Below are 25,177 nucleotides of genomic sequence, written 5' to 3'. Positions count from 1 at the left end.
CTCCCCTGTCTTCCACCGGGGGTAGTCAGCTACGATCCTCACACGGACGCAGTACTCAGTAGCGCCTCTAGGGGGAGGCACCGCGTGGCGGAAGCGGCATCCTACAAAGCGCTCCTAGCAGCAGCAGCATCATCATCAGTAGCATCATCATCATCAGTAGCATCATCATCAGTAGCAGCAGCAGCATCATTAGTAGTAGTAGCATCATCATCACCTACACCACCCACTCACTCACCCACTCACCCACCCATCCACTCACTCATCCACTCACCCACCCACCCACTCACCCACCCACCCACTCACCCACCCACCCACTCACTCACTCACTCACCCACCCACCCACCCACTCACCCACTCACTCACTCACCCCCTCACCCCCCCACTCACCCCCCCACTCACCACCCCACCCACTCACCCCCCCCCACCCACCCCCCACCCTCACCGTGATGGTTGTGCCCCCCCTCGTGAAGACCTCTGCCTGCTGGTGATGCACAACGTCACTCCGCGCCATTCTCCTCCTCCAGCCACTCGTCATGGAGACCGCCACGGAGAGCTCCCACCACTCTCCCTCCTCCTCCTCCTCATCCTCGTGGTCATCCTCGTCGTGCTCATCAACGCCGTGGTGGGTGTTGACACGGTCCACACCATCATCGTCGTCATCGTCATCATCATCGCCGTGGTGATGGTTATCGTCGTCATCACCGTGGTGGGTGTTGACACGGTCCGCATCATCAGCGACGTCATCGTCATCATCGTCATCATCATCGTCATAATCGTAGTCGTCATCGTAGTCGTCATCGTAGTCGTTATCGTCATCATCGTCTTCGGTGTCCTCATCCTCAACATGGCACTCCTCCTCCTCCTCGTCACCACCAGCCTCCTCCTCCTCCTGCACCGTCAGTCTCTTGTGGAGCGTCACGGTGACCGTAGGAGCGCTGAGCACAGCTGAGAGACACATAGAGACACACAGAGATACACAGAGAGACACTCAGAGACACACAGAGACACTCACACAGAGACACTCAGAGACACACAGAGACACACAGAGAGACACTCACACAGAGACACTCACACAGAGACAGACAGAGAGACACTCACACAGAGACACTCTGAGACACACACTCACAGAGACACTCACACAGAGACACACACACACAGAGACACACAGAGACACACACACACAGAGACACACACACACAGAGACACACAGAGACACACACACACAGAAACACATGCAAAGAGACACTCACACACAGAGACACTCATAGACACACAGAGACACACACACAGAGACACTCACACAGAGACACTCACACAGAGACACACACACACAGAGACACACACAAAGAGATACTCACACAGAGACACACACACACAGAGACACACAGAGACACACACACACAGAAACACATGCAAAGAGACACTCACACACAGAGACACTCATAGACACACAGAGACACACACACAGAGACACTCACAAAGAGACACTCACACATAGAGACACACACAGACACACAGAGACACACACAGACACGCACACACAGAGACTCTCCCACAGAGACAATACACAGAGACATTCACACACAGAGACACTCACAGAGACACTCACACAGAGACACTCAGAGACACACACACACAGAGACACACACACAGAGACACACAGAGACACACACACACAGACACACACACAGAGACACACACACAGAGACACACAGAGACACACACACAGAAACACACGCAAAGAGACACTCACACACAGAGACACTCACAGACACACAGAGACACACACACACACAGAGACACACACAGACACGCACACACAGAGACTCTCCCACAGAGACAATACACAGAGACATTCACACACAGAGACACTCACAGAGACACTCACACAGAGACACTCAGAGACACACACACACAGAGACACACACACAGAGACACACAGAGACACACACACAGAGACACACACACAGAGACATACACACAGAGACACACACAGAGACACACACAGAGACACACACACAGACACACACGGAGGCACACACACAGAGACACACACACAGAGACACACACACAGAGACACACACACAGAGACACACACAGAGACACACACACAGACACACAGTGACACACACACACAGAGACACACACAAAGAGACACTCACACACAGAGACACTCACAGACACACAGAGACACACACACACACAGAGACACTCACACAGAGACACTCACACAGAGACACACACAAAGAGACACTCACACATAGAGACACTCACACAGAGACACACAGACACACAAAGAGACACTCACACATAGAGACACACACGGACACACAGAGACACACACAGACACGCACAGAGACTCTCCCACAGAGACAATACACAGAGACATTCACACACAGAGACACTCACACAGAGACACTCACACAGAGACACACACACACAGAGACACACACAAAGAGACACTCACACATAGAGACACTCACACAGAGACACACACAGAGAGACACACAAAGAGACACTCACACATAGAGACACTCACACAGAGACACAGAGACACACACAGACACGCACACACAGAGACTCTCCCACAGAGACAATACACAGAGACATTCACACACAGAGACACTCACAGAGACACTCACACAGAGACACTCAGAGACACACACACAGAGACACACACACAGAGACACACACACAGAGACACACAGAGACACACACACACACAGAGACACACACACAGAGACACACACACACAGAGACACACACACACAGAAACACACGCAAAGAGACACTCACACACAGAGACACTCACAGACACACAGAGACACACAAAGACACACAGAGACACACACAGACACGCACACACAGAGACTCTCCCACAGAGACAATACACAGAGACATTCACACACAGAGACACTCACAGAGACACTCACACAGAGACACTCAGAGAAACACACACAGAGACACACACACAGAGACACACAGAGACACACACACACAGAGACACACACACAGAGACATACACACAGAGACACACACAGAGACACATACAGAGACACACACACAGACACACACGGAGGCACACACACAGAGACACACACACAGAGACACACACACAGAGACACACACAGAGACACACACAGAGACACACACACACACAGACACACAGTGACACACACACACAGAGACACACACAAAGAGACACTCACACACAGAGACACTCACACAGAGACACTCACACAGAGACACACACACACACAGAGACACACACAAAGAGACACTCACACATAGAGACACTCACACAGAGACACACACACAGACACACAAAGAGACACTCACACATAGAGACACACACGGACACACAGAGACACACACAGACACGCACAGAGACTCTCCCACAGAGACAATACACAGAGACATTCACACACAGAGACACTCACAAAGAGACACACACAGAGACACTCACACAGAGACACTCACACACAGAGACACACTCACACAGAGACACTCACACACAGACACATACACACAGACACAGACACACACAAAGACACAGACACACACAAAGAGACAATCACACACAGAGACACTCACACAGAGACACTGACACACAGAGACACACACAGACACACATATACACAGGCAGACACACAGAGACATAGACACACACACACAGACACTCACATACAGACACTCTACACACAGACATACACACACACAGAGACACACAGACACACACACAGACACACACACACAGAGACACACAGTGACACACACACACAGAGACACACACAAAGAGACACTCACACACAGAGACACTCACAGACACACAGAGACACACACACACAGAGACACTCACACAGAGACACTCACACAGAGACACACACACACAGAGACACACACAAAGAGACACTCACACATAGAGACACTCACACAGAGACACACACACAGACACACAAAGAGACACTCACACATAGAGACACACACAGACACACAGAGACACACACAGACACGCACAGAGACTCTCCCACAGAGACAATACACAGAGACATTCACACACAGAGACACTCACACAGAGACACACACAGAGACACTCACACAGAGACACTCACACACAGAGACACACTCACACAGAGACACTCACACACAGACACATACACACAGACACACACAAAGACACAGACACACACAAAGAGACACTCACACACAGAGACACTCACACAGAGACACTGACACACAGAGACACACACAGACACACATACACACAGGCAGCCACACACAGAGACATAGACACACACACAGAGACACTCACATACAGACACTCTACACACAGACATACACACACACAGAGACACACAGACACACACACAGACACACACACACACACAGACACACACACACAGACACACACACACAGACACACATACACACAGACAGACACACACAGAGACACTCAAACAGAGAGACTCATACACACAGACACACACACACAGAGACACACACACAGACACACATACACACAGACAGAGACACACAGACACGCACACAGAGACACACACATAGACAAAGCCACTGACTTGTCTCCAAGGGTAAGACCTCAACCACAACCCAGGGCAAGGAGATTGGTGAGGCCCCCGGTGATGACGATGAAACGGTGGCTCTGACGCGCAGGTGATAGCGGTCACCGGGATGCCGCAGAGCTGAGGAGACATCGCACCGAGTCTCTGTTGTTGCTGTTGCAGCGCAGACGGTCCGCCAGTGGGATCGTCCATAGCTGCACAGACAGTGACACGGGGAGGAGGTGGTGAGGAGTGGGTGGGTGAGTGGGTGGGTGGGTGAGTGAGTGGGTGAGTGAGTGAGCAAGCGGGTGAGTGGGCGAGTGAGAGAGTGGGTGAGTGAGTCAGTGAGTGAGTGGGTGGGTGAGTGAGTGAGAGAGTGGGTGGGTGAGTAAGTGGGTGAGTGAGTGAGTGGTTGAGTGAGTGGATGGGTGAGTGAGTGGGTGGGTGAGTGAGTGAGTGGCTGAGTGAGTGGGTGAGTGAGACAGTGGGTGGGTGAGTAAGTGGGTGAGTGAGTGCGTTAGTCAGTGAGTGAGTGGGTGGGTGAGTTGATGGGTGAGTGAGTGAGTGAGGAAGCGGGTGAGTGGGCGAGTGAGAGAGTGGGTGGGTGAGTAAGTGGGTGAATGAGTGCATTAGTGAGTGAGTGGGTGGGTGAGTTGATGGGTGAGTGAGTGGGTGGGTGAGTGGGTGAGTGAGTGAGTGGGTGAGCGAGTGGCTGGGTGAGTGAGTGAGCGACCATCTCACAGTTTGCTCTCCACTCTGTAGGTGACGCTGCTGGTGGCGGGGTTCACGTCAGCTGGTTCCCAGCGGAGTTGTGTCAGCAGGTCTCGAGACTCCACGCGCACATTCAGTGGGGAAGCCGGGGCTGGGGAGATGGGCAAACGGCACTCAGTGTGCGCTAACCACTGCACCACCGCTCCCCACACTCACACACAGTGCGCTAACCACTGCACCACCGCTCCCCACACACTCACAGTGCGCTAACCACTGCACCACCGCTCCCCACACACTCACACACACAGTGCGCTAACCACTGCACCACCGCTCCCCACACACTCACAGTGCGCTAACCACTGCACCACCGCTCCCCACACTCACACACAGTGCGCTAACCACTGCACCACCGCTCCCCACACACACACACAAAGTGCGCTAACCACTGCACCACCGCTCCCCACACTCACAGTGCGCTAACCACTGCACCACCGCTCCCCACACTCACAGTGCGCTAACCATTGCACCACCGCTCCCCACACACACAGTGCGCTAACCACTGCACCACCACTCCCCCTTCACACACAGTGCGCTAACCACTGCACCACCGCTCCCCACACTCACACACACAGTGCGCTAACCACTGCACCACCGCTCCCCACGTCCACCACAACCTGGCACCCGATGTATCGACCGGCTCGGCTCACCGTGGCTGCTGCACCACGTGACGAGGTGGAGGAGGAGGAGCAGCAGGAGGAGGAAGAGTAGGCCAAGTCTAGAGACGAGTTGACGCATCGCCATGGAGCGATATTTAGTCACGTGCAGAGAAATTCGATTCCCAGTTCGATTACCTATACTCGCATCGATTCTTAATAGGATAACATTAGGAATCGATTATTGTAGAGTAAAGGATGTATAGAGTCGATTTTTATTGGGATAACATGGGAATTGATATACAGTTGATTAAGCTAATTAAATCGATTCCGTTCGGATAACATGAGAATTAAGTGGTCGAAAATGAATCTTAATGAATCGATTCCTACTTTGATTACATGAGAATTGAACATGATCGACTATCGTGTGTGGGTGTGATGCCCACCTGTGTGTGTACCTGTGTGTGTGTGTACCTGTGTGTGTGTACTTGTGTGTGTGTACCTGTGGGTGTGCCTGTGTGTGTGTACCTGTGTGTGTGTGCCTGTATGTGTGTACCTGTGTGTGTGTGTACCTGTGTGTGTGCCTGTGTGTGTGTACCTGTGTGTGTGTGCCTGTGTGTGTGTACCTGTGTGTGTGTACCTATGTGTGTGTACCTATGTGTGTACCTGTGTGTGTGTACCTGTGTGTGTACCTGTGTGTGTGTACCTGTGTGTGTGTGTACCTGTGTGTGTGTACCTATGTGTGTACCTGTGTGTGTGTGTACCTGTGTGTGTGTACCTATGTGTGTGTACCTGTGTGTGTGTACCTGTGTGTGTGTACCTATGTGTGTGTACCTATGTGTGTACCTGTGTGTGTGTACCTGTGTGTGTACCTGTGTGTGTGTGTACCTGTGTGTGTGTACCTATGTGTGTACCTGTGTGTGTGTGTACCTGTGTGTGTACCTGTGTGTGTGTACCTATGTGTGTGTACCTGTGTGTGTGTACCTGTGTGTGTGTACCTGTGTGTAGTACCTGTGTGTACCTGTGTATGTGTGTACCTGTGTGTGTACCTGTGTGTGTACCTGTGTGTACCTGTGTGTGTGTACCTGTGTGTGTGTACCTGTGTGTGTGTACCTGTGTGTGCACCTGCATGCGTACCTGTGTGTGTGTACCTGTGTGTGTGTACCTGTGTGTGTACCTGTGTGTGTACCTGTGTGTGTGTACCTGTGTGTACCTGTGTGTATGTGTACCTGTGTGTACCTGTGTGTGTGTGTACCTGTGTGTGTACCTGTGTGTGTGTACCTGTGTGTGTACCTGTGTGTGTGTACCTGTGTGTACCTGTGTGTATGTGTACCTGTGTGTACCTGTGTGTGTGTGTACCTGTGTGTGTACCTGTGTGTGTACCTGTGTGTGTGTGTACCTGTGGGTGTACCTGCGTGTGTGTGTGTACCTGTGTGTGTACCTGTGTGTGTGTGTACCTGTGTGTGTGTACCTGTGTGTGTACCTGTGTGTGTGTGTGCACCTGTTTGTATGTACCTGTGTGTGTGTACCCCCTACCTCCTCGCGGTGCCGGACGGGCAACTCTGTCGTGGACAGTGCTGTGGGGGGAGGGCCAATTCCGATTGGTTCCTCCCCTCATAGCGTCTGTGACCACCACAGGGGCTAAACGGGGGCTCTGGACGCGTGCGAGGGCCTGATAACCCCTCCATCTTCAAAAAATTACCACGAAACTACGAATTAAACTTAAATATGTAACAAATAAGCTTGTACCGGAGGCCCCGGGGGAACAGGCGTCTATGACGTCTCCTGGCCAAACCCCAATTGGCGGAGCCAGGAGATTGAATCTCAACCCTCGGGGCTCCTCCAGAAACAACGAAAAGCCACTTCGTTTGGCCACGTGCAATGTTCGAACACTCACTGCGGAGGAGAGGCTGCCACTCCTCTGTCGGGAGCTGGACCGGTACCGCCTGGATCTCTGTGGTAATAAGGTCCGGTGGACCAGTTCTGTCTCCTGCCACCATGAGGGGTGGACAGTTCTCTACTCGGGGCAGGAGACTGCCAAACAACACGGTGTGGCTCTTCTTTTGAACAAAAGAATGAAGGGGGCGTGGGAGCGTGGCGGTGAGGTGTGGGAAGCTGTAAGCCCCAGGCTACTTTGGGCTCGCCTTCCCATCAATCGGAGGCGAGGATTGGTGGTCGTGGTTACTTATGCCTCCACCGAAGACGAACATCCGTGGAGGGATGCAGGCAAAGCCGATGAGTCAGATGCCTTCTATGACCTCCTGTCACAGGTGCTGGCTAAAGTGGTCCCTTGGGATAGTCATCTTGTTGGGTGACTTTAATGCCCGAGTTGGTAATGATGCTGGCACCTGGCCTGGAGTGATTGGAGGGCATGGGCCAGATCAGCTCAATAACAACGGTAGGAGGCTGCTAGATTTTTGTTCAGCCTATGGACTTGTAATTACCAACACGCTGTTCCGGCATCGGCGCATCCACACAACGTCATGGATGCATGCCGGGTCCAAGCAAGAACATCTACTGGACTGCATAGTGACGGACCAGCGGATGCGAGCCCATGTCCTTGACACCAGGACCTACCGTGGAGCTGATCTGCCCTCTGACCATCGACTTGTCATCTGTAAGATGCGCCTGCCATTCTTCCACTCCAGTGGTGGGTGTACACCCAGGACCCCATTCCAACCTAAGGTGGCCTGGTCTCAGCAGACGATGGTACTTTGCAAGCCGACTGGCTATCAACAAAGATTCGTTCACGAAGCCATCCATGTATACAGACACAGACACAAATTCAACCGAGACGACGGTTTTAAATCAGCAATCACTTTTGGTCATGACTTGATTTGTGTTTACTTGTCAACCTCTACCGTCAGCAGTGGATGGGTGTAGCGAGGTGCAATGCCCCCCCCCCCCATCTCTGTGATTAAAACACACAAACACCACTAGCCTATAATAATAATAAAGTGACCAAAAAGGACAAAGAGTGCGTTTGACCCGTCAACTGATATAAATTCCACATTTATATGGCGTAGCCCAGTCTCTCCATTGGATGACTCCTGTTAACCTCACACAGAGTAGTACTCAATTTATTGAGCTCTGATGCCCAAACTGTATTTTGAAATTGCAACCTTGAAAACTGCGAGACAAACGTTTTAACCACATCACTTTCCAGCCAGATATCTCTGCCCAAGTTGGAGCACTCTACCAATGAATCCAGTCGTCTGAAATTAACGTTATTGTAACATGCATTCGGAATTCCTTTGGTCGCCCAAATGAGCCTCCGCACCTTGGCATGGATAGCGAGTCCTGCACTCACGTCAGAAGCAATAACGTCCAGCTATTTTATTTCAGCATGGCAGATTTTAAGCCATGTTGACTTGGGATAAACCTCCCCAGGTACTTGGTCCGATTGAAACTGTAAAAATAAAATTGTACCCTTAGGGGTTAGCCTGAATTGAGCCCATGAGATCGGATCCAAGCGTAATGCATCAAAGCAGCACTCCCATCTCACTGGGTTTGTTCAAAATATCTGTGCTATACACCATACTACTTTACAGTAATATACTACTATACTTTAGCTGGAATGTAGCATGTTTATGGTAGAGTGTATTATTTGTAAATTTTGATTGAAAATCCGAAGTGTCTTCAGTTATAAGACTCCGTCATTCTTCAAGCTGCATACCAATGTTGAACAAACATTTACATTGCTAAAGGACATTTGCAGATACATTATTCATGTTTGAAACAGAGGGACATGCCAATGCACGTGAATGTTTTTCAATAAAACATATCAAAACTATACAGTTGCAATGATATTAAAATTAAATCCAAGCAACATTACCATTTTCCCTGCTCCTTGAGTTTGTGCTCAATACTTTAACGTGTACAGGGCCATGGCGGTGTGGGGGCCGACGTCCACCCCACCGCCCTCGCTAGGCAGGTGGGGCGCGACGTCCGCCCCTTCCGCCGCCTCCTCCACCGCGTCGGTCGGCTCCCGCCGGGCCCCCGCCGACCGAGCGATCGGGCCCCCCGCGCTAGCGCCCTCTCCGAGGGACAGACTCGTGCTGCTGGCTCACGGCCGCACGGAGTAAACCCACGCACCCCCGCGCGCACCGCGGCTATCACTAGCGCAGCGGACAGCGGCACGCTAGCGCCTACACCGGCGAGCGATTACCTCCACGAGCATCCGCGCGCACCGCAGCCGTCGTTAACATGGGGCCCGAACGGTCTCGCACCTGCGGGCGATTATCTCAACGCGCGTCCATGCACGCCGCGCGCCCACTACGGCTGACGCTGACGCAGCACGCGGCGGCCCACTCGCGTCCACGCCGACGGGCGATGATCTCAACACGCGAGCTCCGGCCGCGGCTCCGCCCTCGCTCTCGCCGCGCATCCGCCCACGGCGCCGCTCCGCACGGGAATCACACGCGCACCACACCGATGCTCTCTGCTAACTTTTATTCGTGGCGCAAACCCCGCACCGCCCGGAGGGAATATTCTACGAGCCGACCCTAGGTCTACCGCTACCCAAGTCCGCAAATGCTCGCAGGCCCCATCACGTACCTCACGGCCGTGCTCACGGCGTCGCGCGGACGCCGTGAGAGTCGGAGGGACGAAGACGAAAGGGAACTTTGCCTATCGCCGCCTCGTAGCGGCGCTCGCCGGCGTCGCACGGATTCCGCGAGTGGCTCGAGAAGGCGGGGAGCGTCGCGTGCGACTCGTCGCCGCCGACCCGGCGAAACTTCGCGCGCCCAAACAATTTGAAGCCAACTCAGGGGCGCCGCAATGTGACTCGCTCTGCGAGGGTCGGCCATTCTCCTGGCACCGGGAAACCGCGGGACTTTCATCCCAGAGACCCTTCGGATGAAAACCCGTCGTGCCGGGCAATCCCCCGCCAGGACGCTACGTGCGCGCGCTGCAGGTGCGTGCTCGGTGTGGGGGGGCACGGGGGAGTCGAGGCGATGGCAGAGTTGCTCCGAGACCGTGGCACCACAGCGGATCGGGAATTGCGCTGAAATCCGGCTCACGCAAAAGCACAAAAGGGGCGACCCAACGGGGCCCCGAAATCAAATCGATTCGCCGAGTCGACAAATGTGCACATCGCCCCGGGGATGGCAACTGACAGTCGAGTACGGAAAATCGTGATGTGCACCGATTCTGTTTATGTGCGACACAACTTCACGCCACATGGTCCCACGGGGAAAGACGGTGGCATAAGTAAATACACAAACGAACCAGTAAACCATTGGTGATTGATCAAAGCTATGAAGGCGATGATCCAGAAAAATTATATTATGATGCTGTGGTAAAAGGTAATAAGTTACTCTAAAGTACATGGCCATGGAAACGTTGGTAATGATTAGGAAAAAGTCTGAAATATGTTGACGTGTAAATCAGCAAATCAAATTAAATCCACAGAGGAGGGAAAGAAGGATCCCAAGCATGCGACACTCAGAACCAAAAGTGGCAGAGACCCGGCCGAGAGAGTGGAGAGAGAGAGAGAGGAAGAGACTTTTCAGGACTTTATTTCCACTAAAAAAGTAACAAAAAAACATTACAGCAAAAAAACACCAAAATTGAAAATCAATAAAACATCAAACTCTTAACGGCGGTATGTGCATGAAATACAAATGGCACCGGGATAGAGGCTGTGGAAACGAGGTGGTGCACGGACATCTCCATGTGCAGCAAAGTTGTTCAAGGGTTTTTCAATTTTATAAAGATTCAAATGTTTTGACATCAGAATGCGATGTGAACAATATATATTTTTCTCCCCTACATTTTCAAAACGAAATGGCGTTGACATGTCAAACACCTGAATTCGTTTTTTCAAGGATTCTGTTGTCGTAGCTACGTATGCAGTCTGCAAGTTTTTTTTATGTGGGCACGTGCAAATATTGTCTGGGTACATGAAAATATTCCTTTGAAAATGTGTCCTAGACTATATATATATTTGTAAGTTAATAAAAGTAGAATTGAAACATTAGCACAATGTAGATTTGTATATTGTAGGGTAGAAATATATTTATCATAGCGATGATCTAACATTGGTTTAATACAATTTATATTTTTACTTAGAATACTTTAGCCATGCAATAGACTAAATATAATGCTTGTGTTTTAAAAGAAAAAAATATATTTACTAGGATTAAAGTTGCGCGAAAGATTTTATAAAATCTGAGGCTTGGAGAATTGCATGCTGGGAATTAAATTGAGACAGAAAGGGGTTAATGCATGGCTTGCAGAGCAGTCGCACGTTACAGAGATCATTGACAAAACAGAATGCGATGTGAACAATATATATTTTTCTCTGCTACATTTTCAAAACGAAATGGCGTTGACATGTCAAACACCTGAATGAGTTTTTTTTCTTCAAGGATTCTGTTGTCGGTTTTCATTAAAGTGCAATGACAGGGTGACACCTGCTGACATCACAGGGTGACACCTGCTGACTTGACAGGGTGACACCTGCTGACATCACAGGGTAACACCTGCTGACATGACAGGGTGACACCTGCTGACATCACAGGGTGACACCTGCTGACATGACAGGGTGACACCTGCTGACATCACAGGGTGACACCTGCTGACATCATAGGGTGACACCTGCTGACATCACAGGGTAACACCTGCTGACATCACAGGGTGACACCTGCTGACATCACAGGGTGACACCTGCTGACATGACAGGGTGACACCTGCTGACATCACAGGGTAACACCTGCTGACATGACAGGGTGACACCTGCTGACATCACAGGGTGACACCTGCTGACATGACAGGGTGACACCTGCTGACATCACAGGGTGACACCTGCTGACATCACAGGGTGACACCTGCTGACATGACAGGGTGACACCTGCTGACATGACAGGGTGACACCTGCTGACATCACAGGGTGACACCTGCTGACATCACAGGGTGACACCTGCTGACATGACAGGGTGACACCTGCTGACATGACAGGGTGACACCTGCTGGCCTGGCAAGGGCTTCAAAGGTACGGCCACAGAGGTAACAACCAATCAGGGAAGGAGGCGCATCTGGGGCAAAGGCAACAGGTGGGGCTAGCCGAGTTACTCCGGTAACCTGCTCGAAAGGTTCCACGAGAGGGCGTGGCCGGAGGCGGGGCCTAGCCACGCCTCTGGCCACGCCCTCTCGTGTAACCTGCTCCAAGGTTCCACGAGAGGGCGTGGCCGGAGGCGGGGCCTAGCCACGCCTCTGGCCATGCCCTCTCGTGTAACCTGCTCCAAGGTTCCACGAGAGGGCGTGGCCAGAGGCGGGGACTAGCCACGCCTCTGGCCACGCCCTCTCGTGTAACCTGCTCAAAGGTTCCACGAGAGGGCGTGGCCGGAGGCGGGGGATTCGCATTGCTGAGGATGTTGTAGGCGAGCTGACACGCCACCTCCCGTGCTCCCTCCTCGCTGGAGCTCAGAAATGCGGGGAAGATGCCGGCGCCTTCTCCCTTCCCGAGAATCGACACCTTATAGAGGAGGCCCGCGGGCATCCCGGGCCCCGAGTAAGCGTGCAGCTCGAATATTGGGTAGCTGATGCCGGCGGTCCGGCACAGCATCCGCAGCCGCCCCGCCCACGACAGCACGGCCGCCTCCGGCACCGCCTCGAGAGCCACGGGCATGGGCCGCAGGTGGCGAGGTACCCACCACAGGCACGTGCGTGCCCCCCAGCCCTCAAACAGGCTGTGTGCGGCTTTGCCGGTGCCCGTGCACTCCGGCTGCCGCAGGTCTGGCACCGCCGCCTCCATCTCCTCGTCTTCCGTTGCCGCGGCCGCAGCCACCGTGTCCCACTCCGGGATGGCCCAGCCCACCTTGATGGTCCGGCCCCATGGCCGGAAGTTGATTCGAAGGAGCTTCTTCCTGGCCATGGCGGCCGCGCGATGGCTCCCGTACTCGATGAACGCGTAGCCTCGGTTGAGGGTTTTGTCCCGGCGACAGACGCTCATCTTGACGTCCACCACGCCCTCTGTGGCACCGCTCATCGCCATCATCACCTCCGCTCGCTTCTTGTCCTCTGGCAGCCCCCCAATGAAGAGGCGGCGATTGTCCACGCTGAAGCAGACTCCAATGCGGCGTCCGGGACGGATCTCGAATTTGTCGAGTTTCTTGACGGCATCCGTGGCTTGGGCGAGCGTCACGTAGGTAGCGAACGCATAGCCGCGGGTCTCTCCGCTATGCTCCATCATGAGGCGGAGCTGGTAGAGCTTCCCCACCGTCTCCAGCACGGGCACCAGCTCGTCCTCGTAGAGGTCGCGCGGGATCCTCACCAGAAACACCTCGCAGCCACGGGCGGGAGGGGGCCCCTGCCAGTCGTGCGGCGGTCCGAACTTCCTCTGTCCGTTCTCCTTGACGATGTTGTACCCCGTGCTCAACATGAGGTCCAGCAAGACCTTCATACAGGCCATGCCGAGCACCGGTGGTTTGGCTACTACGGTGGTGCTGGGGCAGCGGCTTGGGGCCCGGTGGAGCCCTTGACACTCCGCGCGGTCGCCTCGTGCCGACAAAGCCACGGGGGGAATCAACTCCTGAAGAGCCAAATCCCCGGCAGGAACTCGCTCGGCCCAAACCTACAGGCCAGCAGTGAAGAGAGAAAGAGAGAGAAAATGGAGACAGATGGAGAAAGAGAGACGCGTTTGTTCGGTCCATGGGCCTAAATGTGACATTAGCGTAGCCTGTGCAGTATGAATACAGCGCTTTTGTCAATCCACTGCTGGATGAAGCCCTCCCCCACATTGCGCAGAGGAAACAAGAAACACAAACTCACACGGTTCCCGGCATGCGTTTGTTTGTCCTCGGAAATGTTCACCGAGCGATGATTTTGTGTTTCGAGCAGCGCTCACGAGGCGGCGTTTGACTTCGCGCGGTGAACTTCGCCCGTGATGACGTCACTGGGCACGACAGGAGAGGTCGGCGCTGACTTTTAGCGCCGTTTTTTTTCTCCCCATCCAATAGTCCATGAGACGCTTCAAAATGAGACCGTTTTTCCGGTATCAAAGTATGACAAAATAAGAATAGATTTGATCCTTTTTTGGCAATAAAACGGGTGTTTACATGTTCAAACACCAAACAGAAACCTTTTTCAATGAATCTTAAGATCTGTTTTATTGCCAGAAAGGATACAACCTATTCTTATTTTTTCATAGCCCATGAGATGTCTCCTTTGTCGGTACCACGTGAGGTGGCCTAAATTGAGCAGTTTCAATTTCTCTACGTGGCCAGTGATAAACAAATGCAATGAGTGAGACTATCAAGTAATTTACTTTCATTTTCCATCCAAATAAATGGGTACGACTTAAGTTTTGCTACCTTAGGTGGTACCGAGTTCTGCTCTGGACCATGAGTGGGCCGTTTAATCAATGTTGGCCAGTTTTCAACATTGTTAGGTCCCTAATAGCAACAGAGCTGTTGTGCTACAATTGTGTTCATATTGGATCATCTTTACAACAGAACAGACATGCAGACAGAGCTAATGCTTAATGCTTTCAACCCTCATTGTTGAAATGTGAGTTTACTTGCAAATGGATTCACAGTTCTAGATTTAAAGCTTTCGTGACTGCTAGGATCCATAATCTTTGGTTCTATTGGGTAAAGTCACGTAGGTAAAAAAATAAAATAACAAAAATCACGACGTTTCGGCCACAACACAAGCGGCCTTCATCAGGTGAAGGGACGAGACTGTCTGGAGGACAGCGCTGGAGTGAAAAAAGCCACGCTCAGATCACGACCTTTAAGCTGTGTGAGAAGAAACAAAGCGCCTTGACAAAGGAATCTGCATATAATTTAGCATTGAAATGGCTCATTGAAATAGCTAAGTTAAAGTATACACATCCGCTGAGACACCCCTTGACAAAGGAATTAGCATAGAATTTAGCATTGAAATAGATGAGTGATTAGCTTGTAACTGGTCACAGAAATAGCTATGTTAAAGTCAGAGCAAATACATTCACCGAGGCACCTAGTACAAATCAAACAGGAGAATTTAGCGAAACACAACCACGCTCAGACCGCGGGCCTTTAAACTGTGTGCGAGCAAACAAGGTGTCCTGACAAAGAAATTAGCATAAAAAATAGCATTTGATTGGCCGATTTCAGAAAAGAGGTGGTGTACGTGCCGGTGGACTTGCCGTTTGGCGCGGGGGGAAGTTTACCTATTGATGGTGTGAAAAGGGAATTTATAAGAGCTGCGAAAGTTTGGGGTACCACTACTTGAAAAATATACTGTACCATTGAAATTAGTTTAATGTTTAGTTCGATTTAGAACATCTTTCCAATGGTTGCTTAATTTGAAACCATCTTCTCGGTTGAAATTGTGTCTGTTTTTGTAGATCTGAATTGCATCGTGAACAAATCTCTGATAAAAACCCATGGGTTTGCAAAGAACCTTGGTATCGGAGAAAATTATATCGTGATCACCCACAGCGTTGTAACAGTGATCAGCCACGGCAGAAGAATTCGTTTTGCCGTATTTCAAATCTGATTTGTGCTCGGGAATTCGGTCAGAAACATGTCGCTTTGTCTCCCCGATATAGCAATCACCGCAGGTACAACTCAATTTGTAAACCCCGGGGTACTGTAAGTCAGGAATGACATCCTTCATTTTGTGTACTGTATTGAACCGGACCTGGATCTTGTGTTTGTTTAGAATTTTGGAAATCTTTTTAGTAACGCCTGCTATATATGGTAGTGTGATGGTTTTGACCAGAGTATCAAGTGGTTGTTTCTGTATGGAGGGAGAAACAGCTTGGCGGATGGTACGGTCAGAGTAACCATTCCTTTTGAGGGCCAGGTGTACATGTTTTAATTCACTGGTCAGGTGGTGTTGGTCCGAAATGCAATGAGGCCTATGGTATAAAGTTTTGATGAGAGAATTATTTTGGGCTGGGTGGTGGTGGGAATCAGGTTTCAAGTAGGAATCTGTGTGGGTGGGTTTCCTGTAGACAGAATGCCCCAATGAGCCATCAGGTCTCCTCTCAAACAGAACATCACTCAGCTATTTCAATGCTAAATTCTATGCTAATTCCTTTGTCAAGGGGTGCCTCTGCAGATGTGTATACTTTAACTTAGCTATTTCAATGAGCCATTTCAATGCTAAATTATATGCTAATTCCTTTATCAAGGCGCGTGGTCTTTTTCTTCTCACACAGCTTAAAGGTCGTGATCTAAGCGTGGCTTCTTCCACTCCAGCGCTGTCCTCCAGACAGTCTCGTCCCTTCACCTGATGAAGGCTGCTTGTGTTGTGGCCGAAACGTCGTGATTTTTTGTTATTTTATTTTCACCTACGTGACTTTACCCAAAAGAACCAAAGAGTATAGATACTGAAGCTATATTCACTTCTTACATCTAGATTGAAAACTTAACTTGGTTAGAAGTGCTCTGTGTGTGTGTTAGTTAGTTAGTTGTTATCATCCATGCCCCAACCCGCACCTCCGGTTAACATGGTTGGCTACGTATTGTGCGAAAGAAGTTCGCCCATACACACAAAACAAATACGACTGCGTTCACAAGTACACAGTGACGGGAAACAATAAAGTAATAAAATATATAATGTTTTATATATTTGTATGATTTTATTGTTTCCCTTTAACGTGACTTTACGGAGAGAGCTAATAATATGAATTACTGCTCACGAAAGCTTTAAATAAAAAAAAGTACACAGTGCTTCTTCCATTTGCTGGAAGATTAGCAGGACAGGATTTCTGGGCTATTTGACCAATGTTAATATATAACTCAGTATTGGTAAACAATGTTAATATATAACTCAGTATTGGTAAACAATGTTAATAGATAACTCAATAGTGGTAAACAATGTTAATATATAACTCAGTATTGGTAAACAATGTTAATATATAACTCAGTATTGGTAAACAATGTTAATATATAACTCAGTATTGGTAAACAATGATAATATATAACTCAGTATTGGTAAACAATGTTAATAAATAACTCAGTATTGGTAAACGATGATAATATATAACTCAGTATTGGTAAACAATGTTAATAGATAACTCAGTATTGGTAAACAATGTTAATATATAACTCAGTATTGGTAAATAATGTCAATATATAACTCAGTATTGGTAAACAATGTTAATATATAACTCAGTATTGGTAAACAATGTTAATATATAACTCAGTATTGGTAAACAATGTTAATATATAACTCAGTATTGGTAAACAATGTTAATAGAAAACTCAGTATTGGTAAACAATGTTAATATATAACTCAGTATTGGAAAACAATGTTAATATATAACTCAGCATTGGTAAACAATGTTAATAGATAACTCAGTATTGGTAAACAATGTTAATAGATAACTCAGTATTGGTAAACAATGTTAATAGATAACTCAGTATTGGTAAACAATGTCAATATATAACTCAGTATTGGTAAACAATGTTAATATATAACTCAGTATTGGTAAACAAGGTTAATATATAACTCAGTATTGGTAAACAATGTTAATATATAACTCAGTATTGGTAAACAATGATAATATATAACTCAGTATTGGTAAACAATGTTAATAAATAACTCAGTATTGGTAAACGATGATAATATATAACTCAGTATTGGTAAACAATGTTAATAGATAACTCAGTATTGGTAAACAATGTTAATATATAACTCAGTATTGGTAAACAATGTTAATATATAACTCAGTATTGGTAAACAATGTTAATATATAACTCAGTATTGGTAAACAATGTTAATATATAACTCAGTATTGGTAAACAATGTTAATATATAACTCAGTATTGGTAAACAATGTTAATATATAACTCAGTATTGGTAAACAATGTTAATAGAAAACTCAGTATTGGTAAACAATGTTAATATATAACTCAGTATTGGAAAACAATGTTAATATATAACTCAGCATTGGTAAACAATGTTAATAGATAACTCAGTATTGGTAAACAATGTTAATAGATAACTCAGTATTGGTAAACAATGTTAATAGATAACTCAGTATTGCTAAACAATGTCAATATATAACTCAGTATTGGTAAACAATGTTAATATATAACTCAGTATTGGTAAACAATGTTAATATATAACTCAGCATTGGTAAACAATGTTAATATATAACTCAGCATTGGTAAACAATGTTAATATATAACTCAGTATTGGTAAACAAGGTTAATATATAACTCAGTATTGGTAAACAATGTTAATATATAACTCAGTATTGGTAAACAATGTTAATAGATAACTCAGTATTGGTAAACAATGTTAATATATAACTCAGTATTGGTAAACAATGTTAATATATAACTCAGTATTGGTAAACAATGTTAATATATAACTCAGTATTGGTAAACAATGTTAATATATAACTCAGTATTGGTAAACAATGTTAATATATAACTCAGTATTGGTAAACAATGTTAATAGATAACTCAGTATTGGTAAACAATGTTAATATATAACTCAGCATTGGTAAACAATGTTAACATATAACTCAGTATTGGTAAACAATGTTAATAGATAACTCAGTATTGGTAAACAATGTTAATATATAACTCAGCATTGGTAAACAATGTTAACATATAACGCAGTATTGGTAAACAATGTTAATAGATAACTTAGAATTGGTAAACAATGTTATTAGATAACTCAGTATTGGTAAACAATCTTAATAGATAACTCAGTATTGGTAAACAATGTTAATATATAACTCAGCATTGGTAAACAATGTTAATAAATAACTCAGCATTGGTAAAACAATGTTAATAGATAACTCAGTATTGGTAAACAATGTTATATATAACTCAGGATTGGTAAACAATGCTTTATATAACGCAGTATTGGTAAACAATGTTAATATATAACTCAGTATTGGTAAACAATGTTAATATATAACTCAGTATTGGTAAACAATGTTAATATATAACTCAGTATTGGTAAACCATGTTAATAGATAACTCAGTATTGGTAATCAATGTTAATAGATAACTCAGTATTGGTAAACAATCTTAATAGATAACTCAGTATTGGTAAACAATGTTAATATATAACTTAGTATTGGTAAACAATGTTAATAGATAACTCAGTATTGGTAAACAATCTTAATAGATAACTCAGTATTGGTAAACAATGTTAATATATAACTCAGCATTGGTAAACAATGTTAATATATAACTCAGCATTGGTAAAACAATGTTAATAGATAACTCAGTATTGGTAAACAATGTTAATATATAACTCAGTATTGGTAAACAATGTTAATATATAACTCAGTATTGGTAAACCATGTTAATAGATAACTCAGTATTGGTAAACAATGTTAATATATAACTCAGTATTGGTAAACAATGTTAATATATAACTCAGTATTGGTAAAAAATGTTAATAGATAACTCAGTATTGGTAAACAATGTTAATATATAACTCAGTAGTGGTAAACAATGTTAATATATAACTCAGTATTGGTAAACAATGTTAATATATAACTCAGTATTGGTAAACAATGTTAATATATAACTCAGTATTGGTAAACAATGTTAATAGATAACTCAGTATTGGTAAACAATGTTAATAGATAACTCAGTAGTGGTAAACAATGTTAATATATAACTCAGTATTGGTAAACAATGTTAATATATAACTTCGTATTGGTAAACAATGTTAAAAGATAACTCAGTATTGTTAAACAATGTTAATAGATAAATCAGTATTTGTAAACAATGTTATATATAACTCAGTATTGGTAATCAATGTTATACATAACTCAGTATTGGTAAACAATGTTAATAAATAACTCAGTATTGGTAAACGATGTTAATATATAACTCAGTATTGGTAAACAATGTTAATAGATAACTCAGTATTGGTAAACAATGTTAATATATAACTCAGTATTGGTAAACAATGTTAATATATAACTCAGTATTGGTAAACAATGTTAATATATAACTCAGTATTGGTAAACAATGTTAATAGATAACTCAGTATTGGTAAACAATGTTAATAGATAACTCAGTAGTGGTAAACAATGTTAATATATAACTCAGTATTGGTAAACAATGTTAATATATAACTTAGTATTGGTAAACAATGTTAATAGATAACTCAGTATTGGTAAACAATGTTAATAGATAACTCAGTATTGGTAAACAATGTTAATATATAACTCAGCATTGGTAAACAATGTTAATAGATAACTCAGTATTGGTAAACAATGTTAATAGATAACTCAGTATTGGTAAACAATGTTAATAGATAACTCAGTATTGGTAAACAATGTTAATATATAACTCAGTATTGGTAAACAATGTTAATATATAACTCAGCATTGGTAAACAATGTTAATATATAACTCAGCATTGGTAAACAATGTTAATATATAACTAAGCATTGGTAAACAATGTTAATATATAACTCAGTATTGGTAAACAATGTTAATAGATAACTCAGTATTGGTAAACAATGTTAATAGATAACTCAGTATTGGTAAACAATGTTAATAGATAACTCAGTATTGGTAAACAATGTTAATATATAACTCAGTATTGGTAAAGAATGTTAATATATAACTCAGCATTGGTAAACAATGTTAATACATAACTCAGCATTGGTAAACAATGTTAATATATAACTCAGTATTGGTAAACAATGTTAATAGATAATTCAGTATTGGTAAACAATGTTAATATATAACTCAGTATTGGTAAACAATGTTAATATATAACTCAGTATTGGTAAACAATGTTAATATATAACTCAGTATTGGTAAACAATGTTAATATATAACTCAGTATTGGTAAATAATGTTAATAGATAACTCAGTATTGGTAAACAATGTTATTAGATAACTCAGTATTGGTAAACAATGTTAATAGATAACTCAGTATTGGTAAACAATGTTAATATATAACTCAGTATTGGTAAAGAATGTTAATATATAACTCAGCATTGGTAAACAATGTTAATACATAACTCAGCATTGGTAAACAATGTTAATATATAACTCAGTATTGGTAAACAATGTTAATAGATAATTCAGTATTGGTAAACAATGTTAATATATAACTCAGTATTGGTAAACAATGTTAATATATAACTCAGTATTGGTAAACAATGTTAATATATAACTCAGTATTGGTAAACAATGTTAATATATAACTCAGTATTGGTAAATAATGTTAATATATAACTCAGTATTGGTAAACAATGATAATATATAACTCAGTATTGGTAAACAATGTTAATAGATAACTCAGTATTGGTAAACAATGTTAATATATGACTCAGTATTGGTAAACAATGTTAATATATAACTCAGCATTGTTAAACAATGTTAATATATAACTCAGCATTGGTAAACAATGTTAATATATAACTCAGCATTGGTAAACAATGTTAATATATAACTCAGTATTGGTAAACAATGTTAATAGATAACTCAGTATTGGTAAACAATGTTAATAGATAACTCAGTATTGGTAAACAATGTTAATATATAACTCAGCATTGGTAAAAAATGTTAATATATAACTCAGTATTGGTAAACAATGTTAATATATAACTCACCATTGGTAAACAATGTTAATATATAACTCAGCATTGGTAAACAATGTTAATATATAACTCAGCATTGGTTAGCAATGATAATATATTAACTCAGTATTAGTAAACAATGTTAATATATAACTCACTATTGGTAAACAATGTTAATATATAACTCAGCATTGGTAAACAATGTTAATATATAACTAAGTATTGATAAACAATGATAATATATAACTCAGCATTGGTAAACAATGTTAATATATAACTCAGCATTGGTAAACAATGATAATATATTAACTCAGTATTGGTAAACAATGTTAATATATAACTCAGTACTGGTAAACAATGTTAATAGATAACTCAGTATTGGTAAACAATGTTAATATATAACTCAGTATTGGTAAACAATGTTAATATATACCTCAGTATTGGTAAACAATGATAATATATAACTCAGTATTGGTAAACAAGTAGCCCAGTTCTGTATTATTCTCGTGGCCACAGTATGACATTGAGACGCCTGGTCTACACACACACATATATAATCTGCTATTTTTATTCCCCGTTAACTCCACACGTGAACTATTTCTCCACCTTAATGAATGATTTGCAACTCTGCTGTATAAACGGATCTCCACGTGTTGTAGGTGGAGGAGGGTCAGTGGGCTAGGAGCCAGGATTTTGACTTTGGGGGGGGGGGGGGGGTTGCTGACTTCAATATTCTGAGACATCTCAGTGTGTTGACGTTTTACAATGGGCCGCCACAAATGTATAAAACTAATTTTAATTGGATTTGAACGCGGAGTTTATTAATAGGTGACAGCACACGAGGTGACAACACACGTGGTGACATCACACGTGGTGGTGACATCACACGTGGTGGTGACATCACACGTGGTGGTGACACCACACGTGGTGGTGACATCACACGTGGTGGTGACATCACACGTGGTGGTGACAACACACGTGGTGGTGACAACACACGTGGTGGTGACATCACACGTGGTGGTGACAACACACGTGGTGGTGACAACACACGTGGTGGTGACAACACACGTGGTGACATCACACGTGGTGGTGACATCACACGTGGTGGTGACAACACACGTGGTGGTGACAACACACGTGGTGACATCACACGTGGTGGTGACAACACACGTGGTGGTGACAACACACGTGGTGGTGACAACACACGTGGTGGTGACATCACACGTGGTGGTGACAACACACGTGGTGGTGACATCACACGAGGTGGTGACAGCACACGAGATGATGACAACACACGTGGTGGTGACATCACACGAGGTGGTGACAACACACGTGGTGGTGACATCACACGTGGTGGTGACATCACACGAGGTGGTGACAACACACGTGGTGGTGACAACACACGTGGTGGTGACATCACACGTGGTGGTGACATCACACGTGGTGGTGACAACACACGTGGTGGTGACAACACACGTGGTGGTGACATCACACGTGGTGGTGACATCACACGTGGTGGTGACAACACACGTGGTGGTGACATCACACGTGGTGGTGACATCACACGAGGTGGTGACAACACACGTGGTGGTGACATCACACGTGGTGGTGACATCACACGAGGTGGTGACATCACACGTGGTGACAACACACGTGGTGGTGACAGCCTGCAGGAAGCACACGAGGTCCCCGACTTACGACGATCCCCGACTTACGACGATCCCCGACTTACGCTATTTCGATCTTACGATCTTACGATAAGACAAAATTGTTAAAATCTTTTAAATTTCGCGCGGCAGGCAAACGCAGCGGCGCGCGAGGTACGAATCTTGGCGAGTACAGTACAACATACGATACGTTACGTTCAATGCATGTTTAAAGTTGTTATAGCAATACAGTATTGTAATAAATACATACGGTATATAGTTTATACAGTACTACTGTAAATTATCTGTTTTTGCTAAATAATCACCATTCTGTAAGACTCCCGGCTAGGCTAAGGACGATATTTCCGAGTTCCGGTGTTGGTCGCTGTAACGCAACTCTGTCGTAAGTCGAGGACTACCCTGGAAACGCCTTACACACAATAACAACAACGTTTTATTATTAAACAACGCCTTATTATTTTAAAGTGCGCTAAAAGGTAAAGAAGAAGAAGTCGAGTGGACAACGGGAAGTGATCACAAGCTTTAAACGCGACGTAAACACAGAGAAGTGAAGATTAATAACAATAACAACAATAATTAAATAGTTTATAACTCACCTCCGTGAGAGAAGGACGTGGCGCCTGCTTCCCCGGCGAGGCGATTCCACACTTTAGGGACCGCGGCGTTTCATTGACCTAGCCAAAAAAAACATTAAATTAAATAATCCGTCCATACAAAAAAAATTGTAATTGCTTTAAAAGAGCCGCTTAATTGATTGATTACTTTATAAATTAATCTTCAACGTGCTACTTTTTTGTGTGTGCGTGTGATGCTGTCCGTAACTCGTTAACACGCACACGGAGCAGGCGCGCCTCAGACACGCGGCGCCTGCTCGTCGCGCGAGACGATTCCGCAGTTTAGGGACCGCGGCGTTTTTCCCACCTGCACAACAAAATTTAAGACGCCGTCCATAAATCTTATTTTTAATTGCTGGAAAGGAGGCAATAAATTGATTAATTGATGCCGATTTTAATACAGGATATGCATCGTCACCGCGTGCAACATGTGTGATTGATTGGACGACAGGAAGTAAACTACA

The 25,177-nt window shown here is 45.1% G+C and overlaps 1 protein-coding gene, 1 long non-coding RNA gene and 1 pseudogene across 2 annotated transcripts in view; all 3 read right to left on the bottom strand.

Moving 5' to 3' along the window:
- The window catches only part of LOC142919527 (uncharacterized), a 19,960-nt gene extending 15,232 nt beyond the window's left edge, over window positions 1-4,728 (bottom strand). The window contains exons 1-3 of the mRNA XM_076062470.1: window positions 4,578-4,728; window positions 443-945; window positions 1-114 (exon numbers count right to left, since the gene is read on the bottom strand). The exon at window positions 1-114 is cut by the window's left edge and continues 49 nt beyond it. Of these exons, the coding sequence (XP_075918585.1) occupies window positions 1-114; window positions 443-535 (207 nt within the window). The 5' untranslated portion in view covers window positions 536-945; window positions 4,578-4,728. The remainder of the gene's footprint in view (window positions 115-442; window positions 946-4,577) is intronic.
- Window positions 4,729-4,731: 3 nt separating this feature from the next.
- Window positions 4,732-6,102, bottom strand: LOC142919528 (uncharacterized). Its single transcript, XR_012938305.1, has 3 exons — window positions 5,978-6,102; window positions 5,301-5,421; window positions 4,732-4,774 (listed from the first exon to the last, which is right to left on the bottom strand). It is a non-coding gene; the product is annotated as an uncharacterized LOC142919528 (long non-coding RNA).
- A 1,462-nt stretch (window positions 6,103-7,564) lies between these two features.
- Window positions 7,565-24,936, bottom strand: LOC142919529 (putative RNA-binding protein 46 pseudogene; annotated as a pseudogene).
- Between the last annotated feature and the right edge of the window lie 241 nt (window positions 24,937-25,177).

Source organism: Petromyzon marinus, unplaced genomic scaffold, assembly GCF_048934315.1.
Source record: "Petromyzon marinus isolate PM22_M1 ecotype Great Lakes invasive population unplaced genomic scaffold, UKy_Petmar_22M1.pri1.0 PM_G_Scaffold_60, whole genome shotgun sequence".
In the NCBI taxonomy this organism is placed as follows: Eukaryota; Metazoa; Chordata; class Hyperoartia; order Petromyzontiformes; family Petromyzontidae; genus Petromyzon; species Petromyzon marinus.
The sequence above is the reverse complement of the archived record's forward strand: the minus strand, read 5'-3'. Positions and strand labels throughout refer to the sequence as shown.